Genomic DNA, 21046 nt, shown 5'->3' with positions numbered 1-21046 from the left:
GATCTGAGGGTCCTGGGATTGAGCCCCGCATCGGGCTCTCTGCTCAGCGGCGAGCCTGCTTCCCTCTCTGTCTCTCTCTCTGCCTCTCTGCCTACTTGTGATCTTTGTCAAGTAAATAAATAAAATCTTAAAAAATATATATATTAATTATGGCAAGAGTGAACAGTATTGTGTTTTGTTGACAGTTTGAGCTGAAGAGTGATTTTCACCATTACATCTGTGTATTAATGTCTATTTTATATAAATATTTAAATTATGTAAGACCTTGTTCACTTCATTGGTTTTACAAGACTCAAAATTTCAAAATATGGGAGAACTATGATATGCCAACAAAGAAAAATTAAAAGTTCTCTTGGAAAACTAAGGGGGAAATGTGTTTCATCCTTTATTTTCAAGGAAAGTCTGTATAGAATAAAAACAAACATTTGTTATGTCATTGAGTACAGAGCTCACATTGCATTTAACCATTTTCATCACATACCTAATGATCTGAAATCAAAATCACCTTAAAAGGCTTATGTCTTTCACTGTCTGCTACATGAAAATCATGTTACCATGTTTCAGTGACATACTATTGCTTTAAAGTCTCCTTTTAAGTAAAAAATGAGACTCAATAATTTCTAAACAAAAGCTTATCATAAATCCTACTGCCTATTATGGGATCAACAAACACCACACTCAGATTAAGCATTTAGACATGAAACATGTCTAAAACCCCTGAAGAATACACTAGAAATAAGCAAGACATTTAGAATGCTTTAATCTTTCCAGTTAACACCATTTGTATCAGTAACTGCAATGTTGTAATTTTTAGCATTTCACATAACTAGTCAGTAAGAATTTTTTTTTAAGGGTGGGAGTAAGAACAGAAGGACAGAAGATACGAGAGTGTCAGGTTTCACACTTCTGTTAAAAACTCAAAAATGAAAACTATTTTCTTCTCTGCATCAAAACTATACCACAAACTTGACGGATGTTTTAGCTTTAATCCCATGACTCATCGTCTACTGGGTTGGGAGCTTGTGAAGAAGAAAACCCTGCTGTGTTCAAAGTGCTCTTGCCCTGGTAATTCTTTAAAAAGAAAGAAAGAAAAAAACATTTAATTTTATATCATTTCTAAAGTTACATTGCCCAGACTGCGAAAGGGGACTCAAGCCTCCCACCATCTATTCCCCAAATATATAATAAAAGACTTGATTTTAACTAAATTTAATCCATTTGGGGAAAAAAGGCCCATATCAACTTAGGAAGTCTAAATTGCACAAAATATTTCAAGAAAAAGCTTTCTTAAACCAGTATTTGGCAAGTAGAAAAACTGAAAGCTTAAAAAGCATAAATATTTAATGATTAGTATGCCCAATGCATCTGACTAAAAGTGGTGCTGCCTTTAAAATGACACGTCAAAAAAGGACATGAATTCATTATCTCTAGTATTTTGTCTGACTTAATAATACCATCAGAATTCTAAAAACAAAGAATTCTTATAGAAGGTTTAGAAGAATCCAAATTAGAATTTTAAATGCTAGCAAATTTGGGAAAGGAGGATGTTTGAGCATAAATATTGTTAATTCCACACTTTTAGGATCAAAAATACATATATACATAAATTTCAAGAAATATTAATCTAGATATGAAAAAAATGGTTTAGATAATTATTGAATGTTATATAGTTACTTCACATCATTAACCACAACATTCACAAAGAGTAACTGGAACCCAGGTTTGGAATTTTTCCCCTCAACCAACCTTTCTAGTGTCAACTGATGCAAACACATTTCCTCTTGCACTACTACCACTGAAGCCAGGAACATATGTACTAAAGGCAATTTCTTCCAACCATGCAGGAACATCCTGTTGGGCCTTTAAAAAAGACATTAGTTTCATATACAACATGCATCAAGTCTTAAAGATTGGAACAGTTTACTTATCCTGAATATACATATATATCTAATGTCTACTTTCAGTGATAAGGTATGATTACTATCCATTCAGTTTACACATTCAAAACTTACATCTGACAGTACTTTCACTAAAGGCTGTGCCAAATGGTTATCTGAATCAGGATCAAAAAAGGAAATAGCTTGGCCAGTATTTCCACAACGACCAGTACGTCCAATTCGGTGTACATATTCATCAATGGTAGAAGGAAGATCAAAATTGATAACATGTTGAACATTTTCAATATCCAGCCCCCTGGCAGCTACTGAAGTAGCAACAAGAACTGGACACTTTCCACAGCGAAAATCTCCAAGAGCTTGCTCTCTCTCTCTCTGTTCTCGGTCACTAAAAATAAAAGCAAACATGTGTTAGGACAGTTTTTAAGAAAATTATTACAGTGAATGATTAAAGTTCAACATATATATTTATTTTTAATACTAGTAAAAATAGCAGCATTTAATATTACTCTCTACTTCTTACATACCAGGTATTACACTAATTCTGTTCAAGCCATCATTTCATTTAATTCTCACAGTAATACTTTGAAGTGGAACAGTTATCTTCATTTGCACACGGAAGGTAATGGGTAATATGTACATGGAGTTAAAACACAAACTTAAGTATGACGAACATCGAATCTCAGCTATTAACAATCTCTTTCTAGTCTTGACAAATAATATATAACTATTTCAGAATATCAAAGAAGTTTTTTAATTATAATCTCAGATTTCTGTATAGTCACTGATTAGTATCTAAAGATACACTAGTAAAGCACCAATAAAGTTGTATTAATATGACATTTTTATGCAAGTCAATAAAAAGACGTCTAACATGAGAAAGAGTGGATTCTGAAGAAAAACTTAGATCTAAGGATCAGAGAGCCTGAAGGAAGCTCTCTTGAAGAGTTAGCATTCCTCATGATGAGGAGTCTAAGACCTTTAATGTCCACCCCATCACCCAGTTGTTATAAAAACTTAAAATGAAAATAACTGTTTATTGTATTTTTTAATTATTTTTAAAAAGATTTTTATTTATTTATTTGACAGACAGACATCATAAGTAGGCAGAGAGGCAGGCAGAGAGAGAGAGAAGAGGAAGCAGGCTCCCTGCTGAGCTGAGAGCCCAACGCGGGCCTCGATCCCAGGACCCCGAGACCATGACCCAAGCCGAAGGCAGAGGCCTTAACCCACTGAGCCACCCAGGCACCCGAAGATAACAGTTTAGATCTTGAGAATTCTGAATCCTAATCTTAGGATTATATGATGTTAGTTATATACATTAATGTTTCTTAACAAAGGACAAATACAAGTGTCACCTCCCTACTATGAAATCATATTAATCTACTCACCCATGAATACTTGTTGTTGATATTTTTTCTTGACAAAGAAAAGTAGCAATAAAATCTGCTTTTTTCTTAGTCTCAACAAAAACCATAGTTCTTTCATCACCTATAAGACAATGAAACAGTGATTAACATTCAAACTACAAAATTAGGGCAAGGAAAAAAAGGCAGAGTTATTAGTAGGAAATAGTCTCATCCACCACTGTATCCCCAAGACCAAGACCAGGCCTGGCAGGTAATAGAAACTCAAATATTTCCTGAATGAATTAATATCAAAGTTAAAGAATTAAGGACTATTTTTTCTATTTTAGAGACCAAAAAAAAAAAAAAAAAAAGCTTACCCACTGTCCTCCCAGGCCAACACCAAGGTAGACACTTAGAGCAAGATAAATGATATCTACCTGCCAACTCTTAGCAATTCATTTCAGGATCTTCATTTCCCTCTCTAGTTAAATAAATGCCTTTGTTCCCTACCTCCCAAGGTAATTCAATCATTCATTCTGCTTTGATTGCCCTAAGGATTTATAAGGCATCCAACACAATATTGACAAATACTACAATATTCCATGTTCCAACATTCTCTCTTAATTCAAACCCCTTTATTCCCAAAATTTCATATATCAAGAAAATTAATAAACTTTATCCTAGGGTCTTATGAATCAAAAATATTTATTGGTTAGCTGAAAGTACTTAAGTGGTAGAAACTCAATCATAACCCAGAGATTTTTTTACCTATTATAAAGAGGATAAGTTATAGTAATGGAAAGAAGATTGTATGACTGTCCATAATTCCTCTCCTCCATTTCCCTATTAGTTGGCTTCATTTATTCAACAAATATTGTGCCTAAGAGATGCCAATCACTATTCTAGGTGCTGGAAATACTGCAATAAAATGAAGTCCCTGTTTTCACTGTGGAGAGGCAAATAATAAGCAAATATTATGCAATAAGTCCTAAAAGGGAAAAAAGAAAAACACAAGGATAGTCTCAAGAAGGTTACTTCAGATGTACCCTAATTAGATGACATCTGAGTAGAAATAAGAATAAAACAATATAGTGAACTTCAGAATAAAACAATATAGTGAACTTCTCAGATAACTGGGAAAGCATAGTACAAGGCAAAGGGAAGGACAAATACAAACACTCCTGAGTTATGAGTGTTCCTGGTGTGCTAAAAAGAAAAAAAAAAAACAATCAGAAAAGAGGTACAAACGCCTTGAAGCAGAAGTGTGCCTGGTGCATGTAAGAAACAGTAATGAACGTCTGGGTGGAGTAGGGTGAGCATGAGAGCAGCAGAACATGAAGACAGAGAGGTAATGGTGGTCAAGTCACGGGAAGGACACTGAAAGAAATTCTTGTGAGAAGGGAAGCCCCTGGTTTTGAACAAAGAAGTAACAAGATCTAATCTTTGTTTTTTATCTGAGGAGCTAATAGATGCAGAATATATTTTGATGGTAGAAGCAAAATTATTTTGCAACAGACAAGAAATATGCAGTTAGAGAAAGAAATGAAGAATGACTCCAAGACTCTGTATCTGAACAACTGGAAAAATGGAACATTAACTAAGAGACCTGCAAGAAAAAAAGGCTCAGAAGAAGTATTTCATTAAGTCTCAGGTCTACTAACCAAGCAGAAAATCAAAATGGCAACTGATTCCCACAGTAATAAGTCAGTTAAACCTTAGTCAGTTTTAAAACTAAAAACAAAGAATTCATTTTTGGTGGAGTAAACACAGTTTGATGTAAAGATATGTTATTAGGACTTTATACTTCTTAAAACAAAAAATATATATTTCACCCAGAATAGTTTTTTGTCAAATACTGTTTAAATCTCAAATCCTTCCTATTTTTAATCTTTATGAAAAAAGGACTATACTGCTACATAATTTACACAGGAAATTGAATCATAAAACCTTTTATAAAAGAAAGCTTTAAATACAAAGCAGTAAAAACACAGATTTAAAAAACTTAACACCAATTTTTAAAGTAATTTTTAAAAATTAGTCATTTAAAAAAATCAAAATCATGAAAAAAAATTATATCAATTTAAGGTACCTATGTTTCGTAGAATTTCAACAAGTTTTTCTCTTTTGGAGTACTGGCCAACTTGGAGAATGGTCTGCTGAACATCTCTACATGCTCCACCCACTTGTCCAACAGCAACAAACAAATAATTCGACTTTAAAAACTCCCCAGCCAACCTTCAAAGACAAAAGATTATCCCTTAACTTATCCTCTTTCATTAATACTCATTATATGCACTGAATTTCTGCAAGTGTTACTTCAAATATTAGACTGTAACAACTCTAATAAGGTAAGTAACTATATCATCCAAGTACGAATTCCAAAGATCAGTATAAAATGTTAAGATTTTATTAGCAACTGTTAGTGAAAAAGTTTGTGTCAAATTATGGATACAGGGAGTTCAAGTGATGTGGAGGTCATGTAAAATTATGTAAAATGTGTATGTTATATAATAAAAATTATGCTTAAATATCAGACTACAATAAGCAGGAATTTTTGTTAAAAGCTGAAATACATGCCTAGGGCAAAAACTCTGTTCTTCACAAATACTTTTATGTATATTATTGCTAGAAGTTATTTTCTGATAATATTATTTGTTAAATTACTATATTTTCATCAAATTATGAGCAAACCAGATCTTAGGTCAGTGTTTTTCATGTCAAAACACATACCAAAAATGGTTAACACTTATAGAGCACAACTGAGTAAAAAAAAATCAGACAAGAGGTGAAGGGTCTAGGGGCTGATGCTCACCCCAAAGGTTGAGGGTATCAGCATGTTGACACACACATAACTCACTGACAGGGCACAATTAAGGTCTGCTTTAGATCATCCAGAAACATAGGGAGCAGGGAAAGGGAACTGCCAATCAAAGAGCTGAGTTTTCGGGGATTAAGGAAGAGGTCCAAATCTATCATCAGTCCTCCTCTCTCCCATTTAGCAGTCCCTTACTTTCTACCTGCCTCCTAAAATACCATGAAAATAGTTCAAACTTAGCATTTCCAGAATTTTAATAAATCATTGCTGTTTCTTTCTCCTCACCTGCCCTTACAATAAAAGAAAAAGAAAAGCTTCATTTTGAAGCTTGATTCAAAATCCTGCCAGAATCAAGCCCCTCTCAACCACAAATTTCAAAACCACCTCAAATTCTTTATTATCCATCATCCTTTTCATTTGCTAAAACATTTAGTGAGTGTTAGGCACACATGGTGCAAGGTACTGGGAGTACAAAGATGGATATAATGTTCTCTGCCACTGAGATGTTCACATCAGTAAGATAAACATATAAAAAATAATTACTATATTTTTAAGTAGTTAACATTTTAATATTTGCATTAAAGTTTCTAAAGTATCTAAAACAGTTTCACAAGTACAATGGCAGGAAACAGATGAAATGATGTGTTTTTGGAAGAGCTTTCAAGTTGAAGCCAATAGGAAATAGTTTTAGTAGACAAGAAATACATGATTTCAAGCAATAAGTAGCAGGTGAAGCAAAGATTACATCATGTGCAGAGTCTGGAAGATGGTTAGTCAGACTGTGGAGATGGGAAGACATGAGAGGGTTTATTTATACATTTTTTTGTTTTGTTTTCTTTTTTTCTTTTATTATGTTATGTTAGTCACAATACAGTACACATCATTACTTTTTGATGCAGTGTTCCATGATTCACTGTTTATATATAACACCCAGTGCTCTATGCAATATGTGCCCTCCTTAATACTCATCACTTGGTTAACATATCCCCCCACTCCCCTCCACTCTAAAACCCTCAGTTTGTTTCTTGAAGTCCATAGTCTTTCAAGGTTCATCTCCCTCTCTGATTGGGAGGGTTTATTTTGAATAAATGTCTAAAAAAACCCAGACTTTATTTTGAAATAATTACTAACATAAAATTGAGATTAGAGTCGGGAGAAATGTTAGAAAGCCACTACCAATGAGAAGGAAACTGAAAAGGACTTAAAGTGGGAAACAGAGAAGAAACTAACAGATTTGAAATATTCTAGAGATAACTACCAAAATGAGTATTTTTGAAGGGAGAAAGTTAAAATTGTATGAGGGAAGAATCAATAGGATTCAAAGGATTTTGGTTTAGAAATACTTTGCTGTCAATAAGGAAAACTGGATAGGAAGGAGGGTACTGAAGAATAGCTTCCATTTTGGACATAATGAACATTGGTTACTAGTAAACATTTTTTAAAAAGTACTCTTTTTTTTTTTCAAAGATTTTATTTATTTATTTGAGAGAGCATGAGCAGGAGGTGAGAGAGTGAAGCATGAGAGGGAGAAGCAGATACCTTGCTGAGCAGGGAGCCCGATGTGGGACTGGATCCCAGGACCCTGAGATCATGACCTAGTCTGAAGGCAGACACTTAACTGACTGAGCCACCCAGGTGCCCTAAAGAAGATATTCTAAAAAGTTAAAACCTCAAGTCTGGCACTCAGGAAAGAGATTAGGGAAACAGGTAATAAATTTGGGACAGTTACAGAAGAAAACGTAAGCCACAGAAATGGATGCTGCAATGGTTTAGTGACATGCGCAGTGATAAACGTGTATTTTCAAGACAGTAATGAGCAGCTTATAACATTTGAAAGCAAAGAGTGAAGCAAGTGAGGAGACTTCAGTAACTTAAGACTGTAAGCAACTCAAGGTCAGGGCCTCTATTCTGTTTACCATATATCCCCAGGACTTATAATCAAATGTGTCTCATAAAAAGCACTCAACAACTGTTAGTTATGAGAGTACGCATTAGTCATTTTGACTGACCAATATCCAAATACTTTCCTATTTCAGGGTGAATCAAAAAATGGGCAACAGGGTAGCTGGGTGGCTCAGACCGTTAAGCGACTGCCTTTGGCTCGGGTCATGATCCTGGAGTCCTGGGACTGAGTCCTACCTTGTGCTTCCAGCTCCACAGGGAGTCTGCTTCTCCCTCTGACCTTCTCCCCTCTCATGCTGTCTCTCTTACTTCCTCTCTCAAATTAATAAATAAAATATTAAAAAAAATAAAAGCAACAGAATATTTAAATATTTAAGTAGATAGTTACCTATCCACTATTAATTGCCAAAAATGAAGATGGAAATGCAGATATCACTTTTCAAACTTAAGACACCATTTAATATAAGAAACTATTATTTTATATACTACTAAGAAAAAAAATCCTGATCAAATGCTTTATTTAGACATTTTCTCCCGTAAAGATCTCTTTTTACTACACAGAGACTTTTAAAATCATCTCCTTTTTTTTTTTTAAGATTTTATTTATTTATTTGAGAGAGAGACAGTGAGCGAGAGAGCATGAGTGAGGAGAAGGTCAGAGGGAGCAGCAGACTCCCCATGGAGCTGGGAGCCCGATGCGGGACTCGATCCCAGGACTCCGGGATCATGACCTGAGCCAAAGGCAGTCGTCCAACCAACTGAGCCACCCAGGCATCCCTAAAATCATCTCTTAAGTAAACCAAATCAATAGCCAGTCCTACTATCTGATGACTTTGAAGTGTTTGATCCCATGTAACACTCTATCAGACAAGGAGACCTACTTTACAGCAAAAGAAGTAATGGAGCAGGCCCATAACCATAAGGTTATGATTAGGTCTACAGGTCATATCATACCCCTGAGTAAGGAAAGGGTTAAGATATAGGCAGGGAAAGAAAGGGGGCCCCTGGCTAGGCTCTGAGACTATTCCAGGTAGGCAGAAGCACTAAGACAGAGCGAACAAGGTATAAGGAAACAGACCACCTGGCCCTGGATGTTAGGGAGTATTTTCCTTTGGTGGCTACCAAGTATCACAGAAAATGGCCAAGCCTCAAAGAATTAAGTCATTAAGGGCATTAACTATGGTCCTTGCTCAAACCAAGATGACCAAAGAATCTGAAGGACACAAGTTTCCCAGTCAGTTCTCAAAGAAAGACTGCCATTAAAAGCCATCAGTGGCAACCTGTTTGGGACTCCTCCCACTCTAGAGAGCTTTCTCTGTATCCTTACTTAATAAAACTCTGTTTTACTCACTCTCCTTTGTCCAGGAGAGTCATTCTTCAACTCTGTCAGACAAGAACCTGACTCTCTCGCTTCACTACAACACTCAGAATCTGTCACCCTGACAGAAAGTGGAACATCCTCTTAAAGAATAGTTCACGGGCCAGCTTGGAAGTGTTTCCTTACAAAGACCGCACATCATTCAACACGGCCCAGTAACTTTCAATCAGAAATCTTTATATAGTGCATTCAGTCTGAGAGCCAAAGGGTACTAGCAAGAGTAGCCCCCTTACCATCACTCCCAGTGACCCACATAGGAAATCTGTGCTTCCCACTCAAGCTATAGATTCTGCAGATAAGGTGGTCTTGGTTCCCAAAAACCAAGAGGTTCTGTCAGAATCAACAGGAGGAGTCTTTAATAAATTACAAGCTAAAGTTGCTTTCTGGTCATTTCAGGTGCCTTGTGGCCAAGGGAGCAGCAAGCAAAAAGAAGAGTCACAATTCTAGAAAGGATGTGTCATCCTGATCTCAGAATTCACCAAGCCATATAGTGTATAGAGTAAGATATTCAATATGTGTCAATAATTGGTACATGAATTTTCTAAGAAAGGCCCAATTTGGGGCACCTGGGTGGCTCAGTGGATTAAGCCGCTGCCTTCGGCTCAGGTCATGATCTCAGGGTCCTGAGATCGAGTCCCACATCGGGCTCTCTGCTCAGCAGGGGGCCTGCTTCCCTTCCCCTCTCTCTGTGATCTCTTCCCTTCCTCTCTCCTACTGTGATCTCTCTGTCAAATAAATAAATAAAATCTTAAAAAAAAAATTAAAAAAAAAAAGAAAGGCCCAATTTTCCCAAGCTATATAATTTTTATTTGAAAAGAAGACACAAACATAAAAGTAACTTCATTCAGTAAACATTTATTAAATCCTAGCTAGCTGCTGTGTAATCACACACATATACACATTTTAACAAAATGTGACACTAATGCAAAGCCAGGTAATAAAGGCAAGAAACAATGAAAAATACAGTAAACTTTTTAGGAACACATCCATTTCTATGTTAAAATCTTAACATTTAAAAAAAACCCTCAAAAATAATTTTTTGCATTGCTTTTCCTTTCATAAAAGCATTTATGCACAAAACAACTATTTTTAAGAAGAAAAAAAATGTTACCTTTGAATTTCTTCCGGAAAAGTTGCACTAAACATAAGGGTTTGCCGCTGTTCTTTTGATGGCATTCCAGGGCAAGAAATTAACTTCTTCATTTCTGGTCCAAAACCCATATCCAGCATGCGATCAGCTTCATCCAGAACTAAATATTTGACTTGTCTGAGACCAATCTTTAAGAATATTTTTAAGAGAGCAGAAAATGCATACAAATCAACATATTAAACTAAAACGTTCCTCACAATTCTGACTACTAATTTATTGTTAAGCATGAAGATCAGAAATCAATGCATAAAATAATGAGAATTGTTATGCTTAGATAACACTAGTATTGTTTAAATACTGATGAACAATTCCTGATCTTCACTAACATGTTAGCCACTAGCTATTAAGTACTTTAACCTACAGCTATTAAGTACTTAAACCATGGCTACTGTGTGTAAAGAACAGAATTTTTTATTTTATATCATTTTTAAATGTGGCTGCTGACTACTGTAGAGATGTACAGCTTATTATCTGATAAAATCAGTCTTTAACGTAAGGAAAAATTTCCTAACAGCATGATGTATTCAAATGTCTTATAAGGGGTAAATTTAGCTCTAATACTTTAAACTCTTAATAAATTCTCCATTCTCTAATCACTTGGGAACAACTGAGAAACTTCTGTCACCTTCATATGAATACTTATACTATAAGGAGAAGGAGACATTTTCAAGGAAAACAAATGAATTTGGCATAACCACGTAGGTTGTTTAGTGAGAAATCAAGGCGGATTTCTCTGGATAGTCTAAATAAGTATCCAAAGAAAACTACCTTTATAAGGAAAGACCATGTTTTGAGTAATCCCTTTAGAGAAGAGCCTTAAAAAAAGCAAAGGAGTTTCATCAAAGTGAGCTTAAAGCACTGATTTACAGATGTGATAAAGTGTTACATGAGTACCTAAAGTAAGTACATAAACCTAAATATGTTTTTAAAGGCTCAGAAATTGTAACAATCCTGGCTAACATCATCCTATGCTTAAAAAGAGACAAATGCTAATAACCAGGCTTTCTTTTATGAAGGAAAGATGTCATCATGACTTACATGAAACTAGATAAAAGAATTTACTCCATTCCTCCCAGTGTAGCAGAATATGGGATATAGACTTGATTCAGATCCAGCTTCTAGCCCTAGCCTATCACTAGAGCTAAGTGAGGAATTTTAAACAAATTACATAATCTCATTCACTGTCTTCTCAAATACAAAATAGGAAGTACTACTTATCTACTGTTGGAGTTATTTTAATAATTGTGTAAGAATGCATTCAAAGAGTGGCTCCTGGGTGGCATAGTTAAGTGTCCAACTCTTGGTTTTGGCTCAGGTCATGATGGAGCCCTGGGCTCAGCACAGATTCTGCTTAAGACTGTCTTTCCCTCAGGGGGCACCTGGGTGGCTCAGTGGGTTAAGCCTCTGCCTTCAGCTCAGGTCATGATCCCAGGGTCCTGGGATAGAGCCCTGCATCGGGTTCTCTGCTCAGCAGGGAGCCTGCTTCCTCCTCTCTCTCTGCCTGCCTCTCTGCCTACTTGTAATCTCTATCAAATAAATAAATAAAATCTTTAAAAAAAAAAAAAAAGACTGTCTTTCCCTCTCCCTCTAACCCTCCCACCCCATGCTCACTGTCTCTCTAAAGTAAATAATATACATCTTAAAAAAAAAAAAAAAGAATGCCTTCAGAGAATCTGATGGGCGCCTAACATAAACAGTACTCTAATAAACCCTTATCTCTTTGCATCATCTTTCCTTTTCCCATTCAAAAGAAATTATATCAATCCACAATTTTATTACCCGTCTAGGGCCTACCTTTTCTTTACCTATGATATCCATCAGTCTCCCAGGAGTAGCACATAATATATTACAACCTTGTACTATTTGTCGAATTGAATGCCCCAACTGGGTTCCCCCATATATAACAACAGCTCTTACACAGGTCCTATTAACAAGAAAAATGGATGTTATTTTCTAGTTATGTAAAAATTATATACTTGTTTCTAATAAGATATTTTTAAAAACCCATAAAGAGAAAACCTAATACATTCAACTACCTGAAAAATATTAAACTCTTTCTAGGAAGAATTGAAAAGCAAATGACGAATGATGGGGAAAAAAAAACAACCCTGGAATAACCCAACCTGGAATATATCCAATAAAGGGCTCTTCGGGGTGCCTCGGTGGCAAAATGGGTTAAGCCTCTACCTTCAGCTCAGGTCATGATCTCAGGGTCCTGGGATCAAGCTCCATATCAGGCTCTCTGCTCAGTAGGGAGCCTGCTTCCCCCATCTCTCTCTGCCTGCCTACTTGTGATCTCTCTGTCTGTCAAATAAATAAATGAAATCTTTGAAAAAAAAAAAAAAAAGGGCTCTTCAAAAACATTAGTAAACACCAATACCACCTCATAAAAATTAGCCCAAAACTGGGTGCCTGGGTGGCTCAGTGGGGTTAAGTCTCTGCCTTCGTCTCAGGTCACGATCTGAGAGTCCTGGGATCAAGCCCCACATTGGGCTGTCTGCTCAGTGGTGCACCTACTTCCCGCCACACACAACCCGCCTGCCTCTCTGCCTACTTGTGATCTGTCAAATAAAATCTTTTTTTAAAAATGGCTAAAAACATGAATAAGTGGTTCATAAAAAATACAAATGGTTCATAAAAAATACAAATGGCTTTTAAACATTTTTTAAGACCAACTTTACTGTAAAAATGAAGACAAATGAAGACAAACACATTTTTCCTGAAGTTTAATAATACCATGTTAACCATTTCACAATTTTAATCTCTTTCACAATTTTAACTCTCTTAAAATTTAAAAACTTCTCTCTTGTCCCAATAAATTCACATGTATTAATTTACCCTTCAGATATGTCCCCACAAATGGGGAAAGAAGACTTTATAGTAATATTCACTGCCAGCTTTATTTTTAGTATGAAAAGGCTGAAAACTTATAGTCTAGTCATCCAAAGGGATACTGTACATTCTTAAAAAGAAAAGGGGTACAGTTTCAGATTAGGCATTATCTCCAAACCTTGCCATTAAAAAAATAGGGTGACAACAGATTAGTGTGCTACCATTTGCTGAGAAGAGGATTAAAGTGCACCAGCTATTTCTCCTCTAATTCATACAAAACTGTTAAGAGTGGGTAACTCTAAAGAGAATTAAATAACTGGGGGGGGGGGGTTAAGACAACAGGACAATTTTATGTGTTTTCTTTTTAAAGTTTATTTATTTACCTAATCTCTACCCCTAACATGGGGCTCAAATTCATGACTCTGAGATCAAAAGTCACATGCTGGGGCGCCTGGGTGGCTCAGTGGGTTAAGTCGCTGCCTTTGGCTCAGGTCATGATCTCAGGGTCCTGGGATCCAGTCCCGCATCGGGCTTTCTGCTCAGCAGGGAGCCTGCTTCCCTCTCTCTCTCTGCCTGCCTCTCTGTCTACTGTGATCTCTGTCTGTCAAATAAACAAATAAAATCTTTAAAAAAAAAAAAAAAGTCACATGCTCAGGTCTCCTGGGTGGCTCAGTCGGTTGGTGTCCGACTCATAACTTTGGCTCAGGTCATGATCTCATGGGTCTTGGAATCAAGCTCTGCATTAGGCTCATACTGAGCATGACACCTCCTTGAGATTCTCTTTCTAAAGTAAATAAATAAATCTTTTTTAAAAAGGGGGGAGTTGCATGTTCTACTGAATGAGCTAGGCAGGTACCCCAAAAACTTGTTAATTAAACTCGTTACTTTAAACAGATTCTTTGTTTTCTCCCATTGCTAGACCTAAATAAGCTAATACATTAAAAAATTGTTTATAACTTACCAAATGCTAAGGATTCAGTAACTTAGTTATTACCATTATTCTTCTAAGTGTACCATAATTTAACCAGTCCTTGAATGACATTTAGATATTTAGTTTTCTGTCACAATGTTACAACAAATTTCCATGTACAAATATTCATTTTGTGCACACACATTATCTGAATTTACCATGCACATGTTTTTGTTTTTAACAAAGAAAATGTGTTATTTTTTACTTGACTTAAAAGTCTAAAAGCAACATAGTACATGGATACTATTAAAAAAAAAAACTCTGGCCTCAGCAATATATATACCCACTTTTTAAAAAAATCTGTTAAGCTTGACATTAGATTTTTTTAATAACTTTGGTTTTTTTCTTCTCATTTTAAAATAAACTGATTCAGTGGGGCCTGGGTGACTCAGTTGGTTGAACATGTAACTCTTGATCTCAGCTCAGGTCTTGATCTCAAGGTCATGAGTTCAGCTCCACTCTGGGCTCTATGCCCAGCATGGAGCCTACTTCAAAAAAATAAAATAAAATAATTCACAGAAAATAAAATGTTAATAATTTCTACATAGAAAGCTCTTTAAAAAAAACCTGCAAAAAAGAACACTACGATCCTATCAGATAAAGTGGTAAATAACAATGTTTAACAAAGGAAAAATTATTAAGTGTTCCAAAAGTAGCTCAACATCTTAATAAATTTTTTAAAAATGAAGATACCTGTAGTAGTTTTACAATATATAAAAATTTTCCCATTTTCCTTCCCTTTTTTGAAATATAGATCCTAAATCTCTTTCCCCTTAAATGTGTATAAGGCTGCCTTCATATGTGTACAACCTGTGCAGTCACACAGGGTCCTAAGGTAAAAAGAGCCCTTAGCTTGATTTAATGCTATGCTATATACAGTCTTAAAATTCACAATAATTTTTGAACAAAGGTCCCTGCATCTTCATTTTGCACTGGTTCCAGCAAATGACATAGCTAGTCCTGAGTATACGGTATACTGAGCGCTGAGTGAAAAACACAATATGGCAGAAGTGACTGAGAAGGTTTTAAAAGAGCCTCCTTCTCTTTCTTGTTCATCACTCTAAGCAAGCCAGATGTCACTTCCTAAGAACAACCAAGGATCCTTATGGAAACAGTACAGTCAAGTCTTCAGATGACTACAATTGTTGGCTGGTATCTTGCCTGCAGTCTTATAACAGACCTCAAGCCAGAAGCACTCACCTAAACTGTTCACCAATTCCTTATCCCCAGTAACTATTAGGTAATAGTTACATTTTGAGTAACTACGTTTTAGGTAATTTGTTAGGCAGCAATCCGTAGTAAATGTCAGCAAAACGTATAGTGAAACTGGCATTCTCATATACTGCTGATAGAAGTGTATATTGGTGAAAGCTTTAAGTATATACCCTTTAACATTAAACTTATAAAAACCTACTTTGAGGAAATGCTTAAAACATAAAAATAGAAAATCTTTATTTAGGCAAGCTGTTCACTATAATTTATGTTAGCCTCAAACTAGAAACAACCTAAATGCCGCAAAATAGACATAAAATCCATACACATAAACAATTTAAAAATGATTAAAAATTGGGGTGATTATGATATAAGCATTTTCTACATTATAAAGTTACATGTGAACATATTATTATTAGGAACACCCTAAGTGCATTAAGCATTCATTTAAAACTACCAGAAAATATACCACCCCTGTGTTCACTATTTTATTTTTCTACTTCTATTATCATCTGATTTTAATATGCATGTTTCTTTTTTAAAAATAAATGTGTTTCTTTTAAAAATAGAAATTTAACAAGGATTCCATAAAGAAGATGATGAAAAAGTACACTTCAACCAAGTAATATTAATTATGTGACTGCACTAACTTATTCCCAAAGTAATTGAGAAAAATCTCTGAAGAAAAACTTGTTTTGAGTGGCATTCCAGATGTACATACCCAAAAGAAAACTTTCTGGCTTCCAGATAGATCTGATTGATCAGTTCTCGAGTTGGTGCTACAATGATGCACTCTGGTTCCTGCAGCTCTTTAAAACGACTGGCTGTTATTCCATCACGCATCATATGTGCCAAAATGGGCAAGAGAAAAGCTGCCTAGAAGTTGAATTACATAATTTACAAATTTATAATACACCATCCTTCTCCCTGTAGAAAGAAATCTATTCCTTAATTCCTTACAGCTTCTAGATTCTTCTTCCACCTTGCTGGTAAATTTAATATGAGAGAGGAAAACAATGATTTCAGTGAGTTTTTGATAGATATATTTCAGTTATTTAAAAAGTATACCCATGAATTCTAAATAATTAACATAAGCTTATTGAGGGTAATGTACACATAACCTGATGTAAATCAGTGCATTTAGCAATTACTCTAAATGAATTCCTTTTGGAGTAGAGCTAAAATTACCACTGAATACATGACAAAAGTGGTACACAAACAACACAAATTGGGAAATCATTCATTTGGATTACTCACCCTTAGTAAAATTGATGTGGCAAGTGAAATTTTGTGCTACAGTTTTCTCATTAAGCAAATCAGACAGCAAAATCTACTTCCAAAACTATATGTGGGTCATCCATCAGCTGCTATAGTATACAACTCCTTTATTATCCTTTCAATTCTACTACAGAGGCTAATAAAAGTTGAAATAGCATGAACCGTAATTCTTTGATTCAGAAAGGATAGGCTTTTAGACTAATCTCAAGGAACTCCATTTAACAGACAGATCCCAAAGGTAAGTTCTAAGACCAACCTGATCTCATCAGAGTTCTTTTAAATAGTGTAACCTGAAGTTACTCCATATTAAAGACCAGGTGCAATGAATATTGCTATTTCTTATTCTTTTGACTCCAAAACTTTATTTATACAACTTATTTTCTCCCTTTCTCTGCATTTTATAACCTCTGGTGCTTTGACCATCAATCATTTTGACGGTCTTTATTATAAAACTTTATTCTACAACTTATTTTTATTACATTTATTATACAACTTGTTTATTTATTACACAACTTATTTTCTTTCTCTGCGTTTTATAACCTCTGGTGCTTTGACCATCAATCATTTTGTTATATATTTTTTAAGAGGGTAGGGCAAAGACAGAGGGAGAGAGAAACCCAAGCAGGCCTCATGCCCAGCATAGAGCTCGATGAGGGGCTCCACCTCACAACCATGAGATTATGACCTGAGCTGGACATTTAACCAACTGAGCTACACAAGCACCCCTCAATCATTTTGTTTTAGACACCACCATCTTCCAGGAATTGAACAGTCTTAAAATGGATTAAACATCTATGAACTACAACACTACTCTAGAAATAGTTCTAAATTCTTTCTTCAGAAGTATACAGACCCCCCTTGGGGCTCAGATAGTTGAACCTCTGTGCTTTTGGCTCAGGTCCAAGCCTGGCATTGGGCTCCCTGCTCAGTGGGGAGCCTCCTTCTCTCTCTCCCTCTCTTCTGCTCTTCCCCCTCCTTGTGTTCTCTCACTCTCACTCTCTGTCAAATAAATAAATAAAATCTTGCCCCCCCCAAAAGAAGTATACGAACCTCAATAAAACCAGAACTCAGAAGCAAAACAATGAGTACTTTTAACAGTTCACTGAAATCATCAACCTTCCATCCAACAAAAAAGGCAAACTACTTAAAAAAAACTAAAGTTCAAAAACTATTAATAATTTGATTATGGGGCAGACTATATGTGGGGAAAAGGACTTACAGTCTTTCCAGACCCTGTCTGAGCACAAGCCATCAAATCTCGTCCTGCTAATATAATAGGAATACTGTATTTTTGCACAGGAGTAAGTTTAGTATAACCAGCTTTAGCAATGTTGTTATTCAGTGTCTGACAGAGATTAGCTTCCTCAAAATTCTAAAAGAAAGGGGAAAGGGTATGATTAAATTCCATATATCATATGCAGATCATTCCATAAACATATTTCATTTGAGTAGTCTCAAGCTTTTAACTCCACTTTATATACTAAAGTTACTTTACCAATATGCCCCCAACTCAAGAATACTATCTACAGCCTGTACATTATTACTTGATGGAATTAAAGAGTTACTCTCTATAGACACTGGTTCTAAGGACATTTTTTTCTGGCCCCTTAAAACCTGTAAAATATAAATATCTTGATCAGTAACAATGGCTCATTAACCATGGGGGATTACAGGCACCTCCCTACTACTTAGAATATCATTCTCCTAAGACAGATTTCTCATATACTTAAGCAGCAGAAAACTTCAATCCCTAGGAAAAATATCCTTTTTAGTAAGTTTAAATGAAGTTCTCATCCTAGTTTGGGAATGTGGGGATGAAATTTAATACTTTTCAACATAGCCATTAATTCTACAAGGAGTATAAAGTAGATAAGGTTCTCAATTTCTGACCTAAAACATTATATGCTAAAAATGAAACTTCTGTATTCTGCAGAAATGTACCATATATGTTACAAACAAAGTATGTTATATAGTCAATACAGAAATAATTATTACACTAACCAGAATTGCTGGTGGTGCATCATGTCCAGATACTTCTACAAGAATAGTATCATATTTGTCAAAGTTTATGCCTGTCTGATAATGTGCAAAGATGGAGTCCTCATCCTCAGGTGGAGGAGGTGGTATGTAGGTCACCTTTGGTCCTTAGAATTCAAATAAAACATAGAGCTTACATTACAAGGACCAAAAGAAAAGTAAGAGGGAAAACAAAAACTGAAAATCAAATTTTAAATACTGAAGAACTTCCCACTGTTTACCATTAAAATTCACTTCAAATTAAAAAAAAATGTAACTCTGCTCTTACTTTTCATTTTTATTAAAATGCAACAGATGTTCATATGGCTCACATAAAAATTATTATACCTTGAGTATCACCACTTTCTCCTCCTTCAGCTTCTGACTTCCAAGAATCTTAAAGGGAATCAAACCCAAAAAAGAGATAATTTTTTTTTTTTAATTTAGAGGTGAAAGAGCTTTCACTGTAAAAATCAAACACCTTATCTAAAGTAAAACTTACTTTTTCCAGAGCCTGTTACTACTTCTTCATTTAAACCTTTGTAACCACCTAATTAAAGAAATTCATACTGATAATTAGTCAGGATACAAGGTTATGCACGTTTATTTTCACTGCTTGTCTTCAAAGAGAACAAGGTCTAAAAATGGACAGACATCTTTAAAGTCCTTCATACAAATAAGACAATTAAGATAAATAGAATCCTTAACAACTTTAGGTTTAATATTAAAAAGGCTCATTTTATGCAGATGATACTGATTTATGTTATCAGTTTTTGTATCAGTCCCTTTCATAGTTCCTATATTTCTGAGCAAAGGAATGTATTTTCTTTTCTTTTCTTTTTTTTTTTTTTTTTTAGGAATGTAGTTTCTAAAATGAACTAAAACTCCATCCGTATGGGGGAATCCCTACTACAATTCCCAGGTTGAATGATTGAGCAGGACTCAGAATATAGTCATACTCACAGCTAGGATTTATTATAGTGAAAGGACAGGAAGCATCAACAAAGGGAAAAGGTGCATGGGGCACAGTCCAAAGATAACCAGATAAGAGCTTTCAAGAGTCCTCTCCCACTGGTGTCACAAAGAATACACTTAATTACCTAGCAACAAGTTGTGAAAACATGTTGGAAATGTTGCCTACCAGAGAAGTTCTTTAGGGACTCAGTACCCATGGTTTTTATTAGAGGCTGAAAATGGAGCCACCACTTTCTGTCTGGCACATACCAATATTCCAGACTCCAGAAAGAAAAGCTGGTATTAAAACTACATTGTTGTAAAAATACTCCAGGCAGAGGAGAAGGGAGTTGGGAGAAATTGGAAGGGGAGGTGAGCCATGAGAGACTATGGACTCTGAAAAACAATCTAAGGGGATTGAAGCGGTGTGAGGTTGGGAGAACCAGGTGGTGGGTATTGGAGAGGGCACGGATTGCATGGAGCACTGGGTGTGGTGCAAAAATAATGAATACTGTTATGCTGAAAATAAATAAAAGAACAAAAAATACTCCAGGCACACTAAGCCATTCTTAAACTAGTTAGGGTTGTGAGAACCCTCCTCAAATCCAATTTTCCAGATGCCAGGAAAAAAACAATCTTGTAAGGACATTCAAAGAGTAGAAGTCAGGCCTGTCATGTTAACTATTTCCCATATACTACCTTCATGGTTTTAAATAACTAGTCCTCTATCGTGCCACTTTCCAGTATTATCACAAAAAAGAATAAGGACTGCATTAGATTTGAAAATCTAACTAGATACATTATCACATGTAAACTCTCTTTCTTGTCCTGAACACCCACAGATCTTTAAATCCTTTACCCAACAAGATTTGAGCATTTGTAGATATGGTTTAACTAACCATTAATAACTTCTTTATGAAGAATCTAAGAATCAAGGTGGGAAACAGAGGTAGTTCAAGGGAGTTGTCTCTTTGAATGCTCTCAGACTACTAATGATCACTTTGGATTTTTCAGAGACATCAAATAAATTTTATTATTTTCCTAGTCCAGAAAGCATTTTAACTTTTATATTACAATATTTAAATATTATAACTCTGAAAAAAATTTTCATAGTATAAAATCATGTATACCAAACTTTCTTTATGCCTTATACCAAATCAAATTAACTATCTCATAAGAAAAAAACATTGTTTTAATATAAGAACACATACATACAAACATACTTCAATCTTCAACATCTGCACAGGATCCTCTTTTAGGGTGATATGATTTATTAAACCATTATTTATTGGTGA

General features: G+C 35.3%; 1 protein-coding gene across 3 annotated transcripts in view; it reads right to left on the bottom strand.

The window, feature by feature from the left end:
* Positions 1-984: 984 nt before the first annotated feature.
* DDX4 (DEAD-box helicase 4) overlaps positions 985-21046 on the bottom strand; it is a 72635-nt gene continuing 52573 nt past the window's right edge. For all 3 annotated transcript variants that reach the window (XM_059416627.1, XM_059416629.1, XM_059416628.1), the window contains 12 exons: positions 19300-19347; positions 19146-19193; positions 18783-18925; positions 18001-18153; positions 16225-16379; positions 12284-12413; positions 10451-10617; positions 5334-5479; positions 3287-3386; positions 2013-2283; positions 1747-1860; positions 985-1062 (listed from right to left, as the gene is read on the bottom strand). In XM_059416627.1, the coding sequence (XP_059272610.1) occupies positions 985-1062; positions 1747-1860; positions 2013-2283; positions 3287-3386; positions 5334-5479; positions 10451-10617; positions 12284-12413; positions 16225-16379; positions 18001-18153; positions 18783-18925; positions 19146-19193; positions 19300-19347 (1553 nt within the window). The remainder of the gene's footprint in view (positions 1063-1746; positions 1861-2012; positions 2284-3286; positions 3387-5333; positions 5480-10450; positions 10618-12283; positions 12414-16224; positions 16380-18000; positions 18154-18782; positions 18926-19145; positions 19194-19299; positions 19348-21046) is intronic.

Source organism: Mustela nigripes, chromosome 12 (genome assembly GCF_022355385.1).
Source record: "Mustela nigripes isolate SB6536 chromosome 12, MUSNIG.SB6536, whole genome shotgun sequence".
Taxonomy (NCBI): domain Eukaryota; kingdom Metazoa; phylum Chordata; class Mammalia; order Carnivora; family Mustelidae; genus Mustela; species Mustela nigripes.
This window is presented reverse-complemented; position numbering and strand designations above follow the sequence as displayed.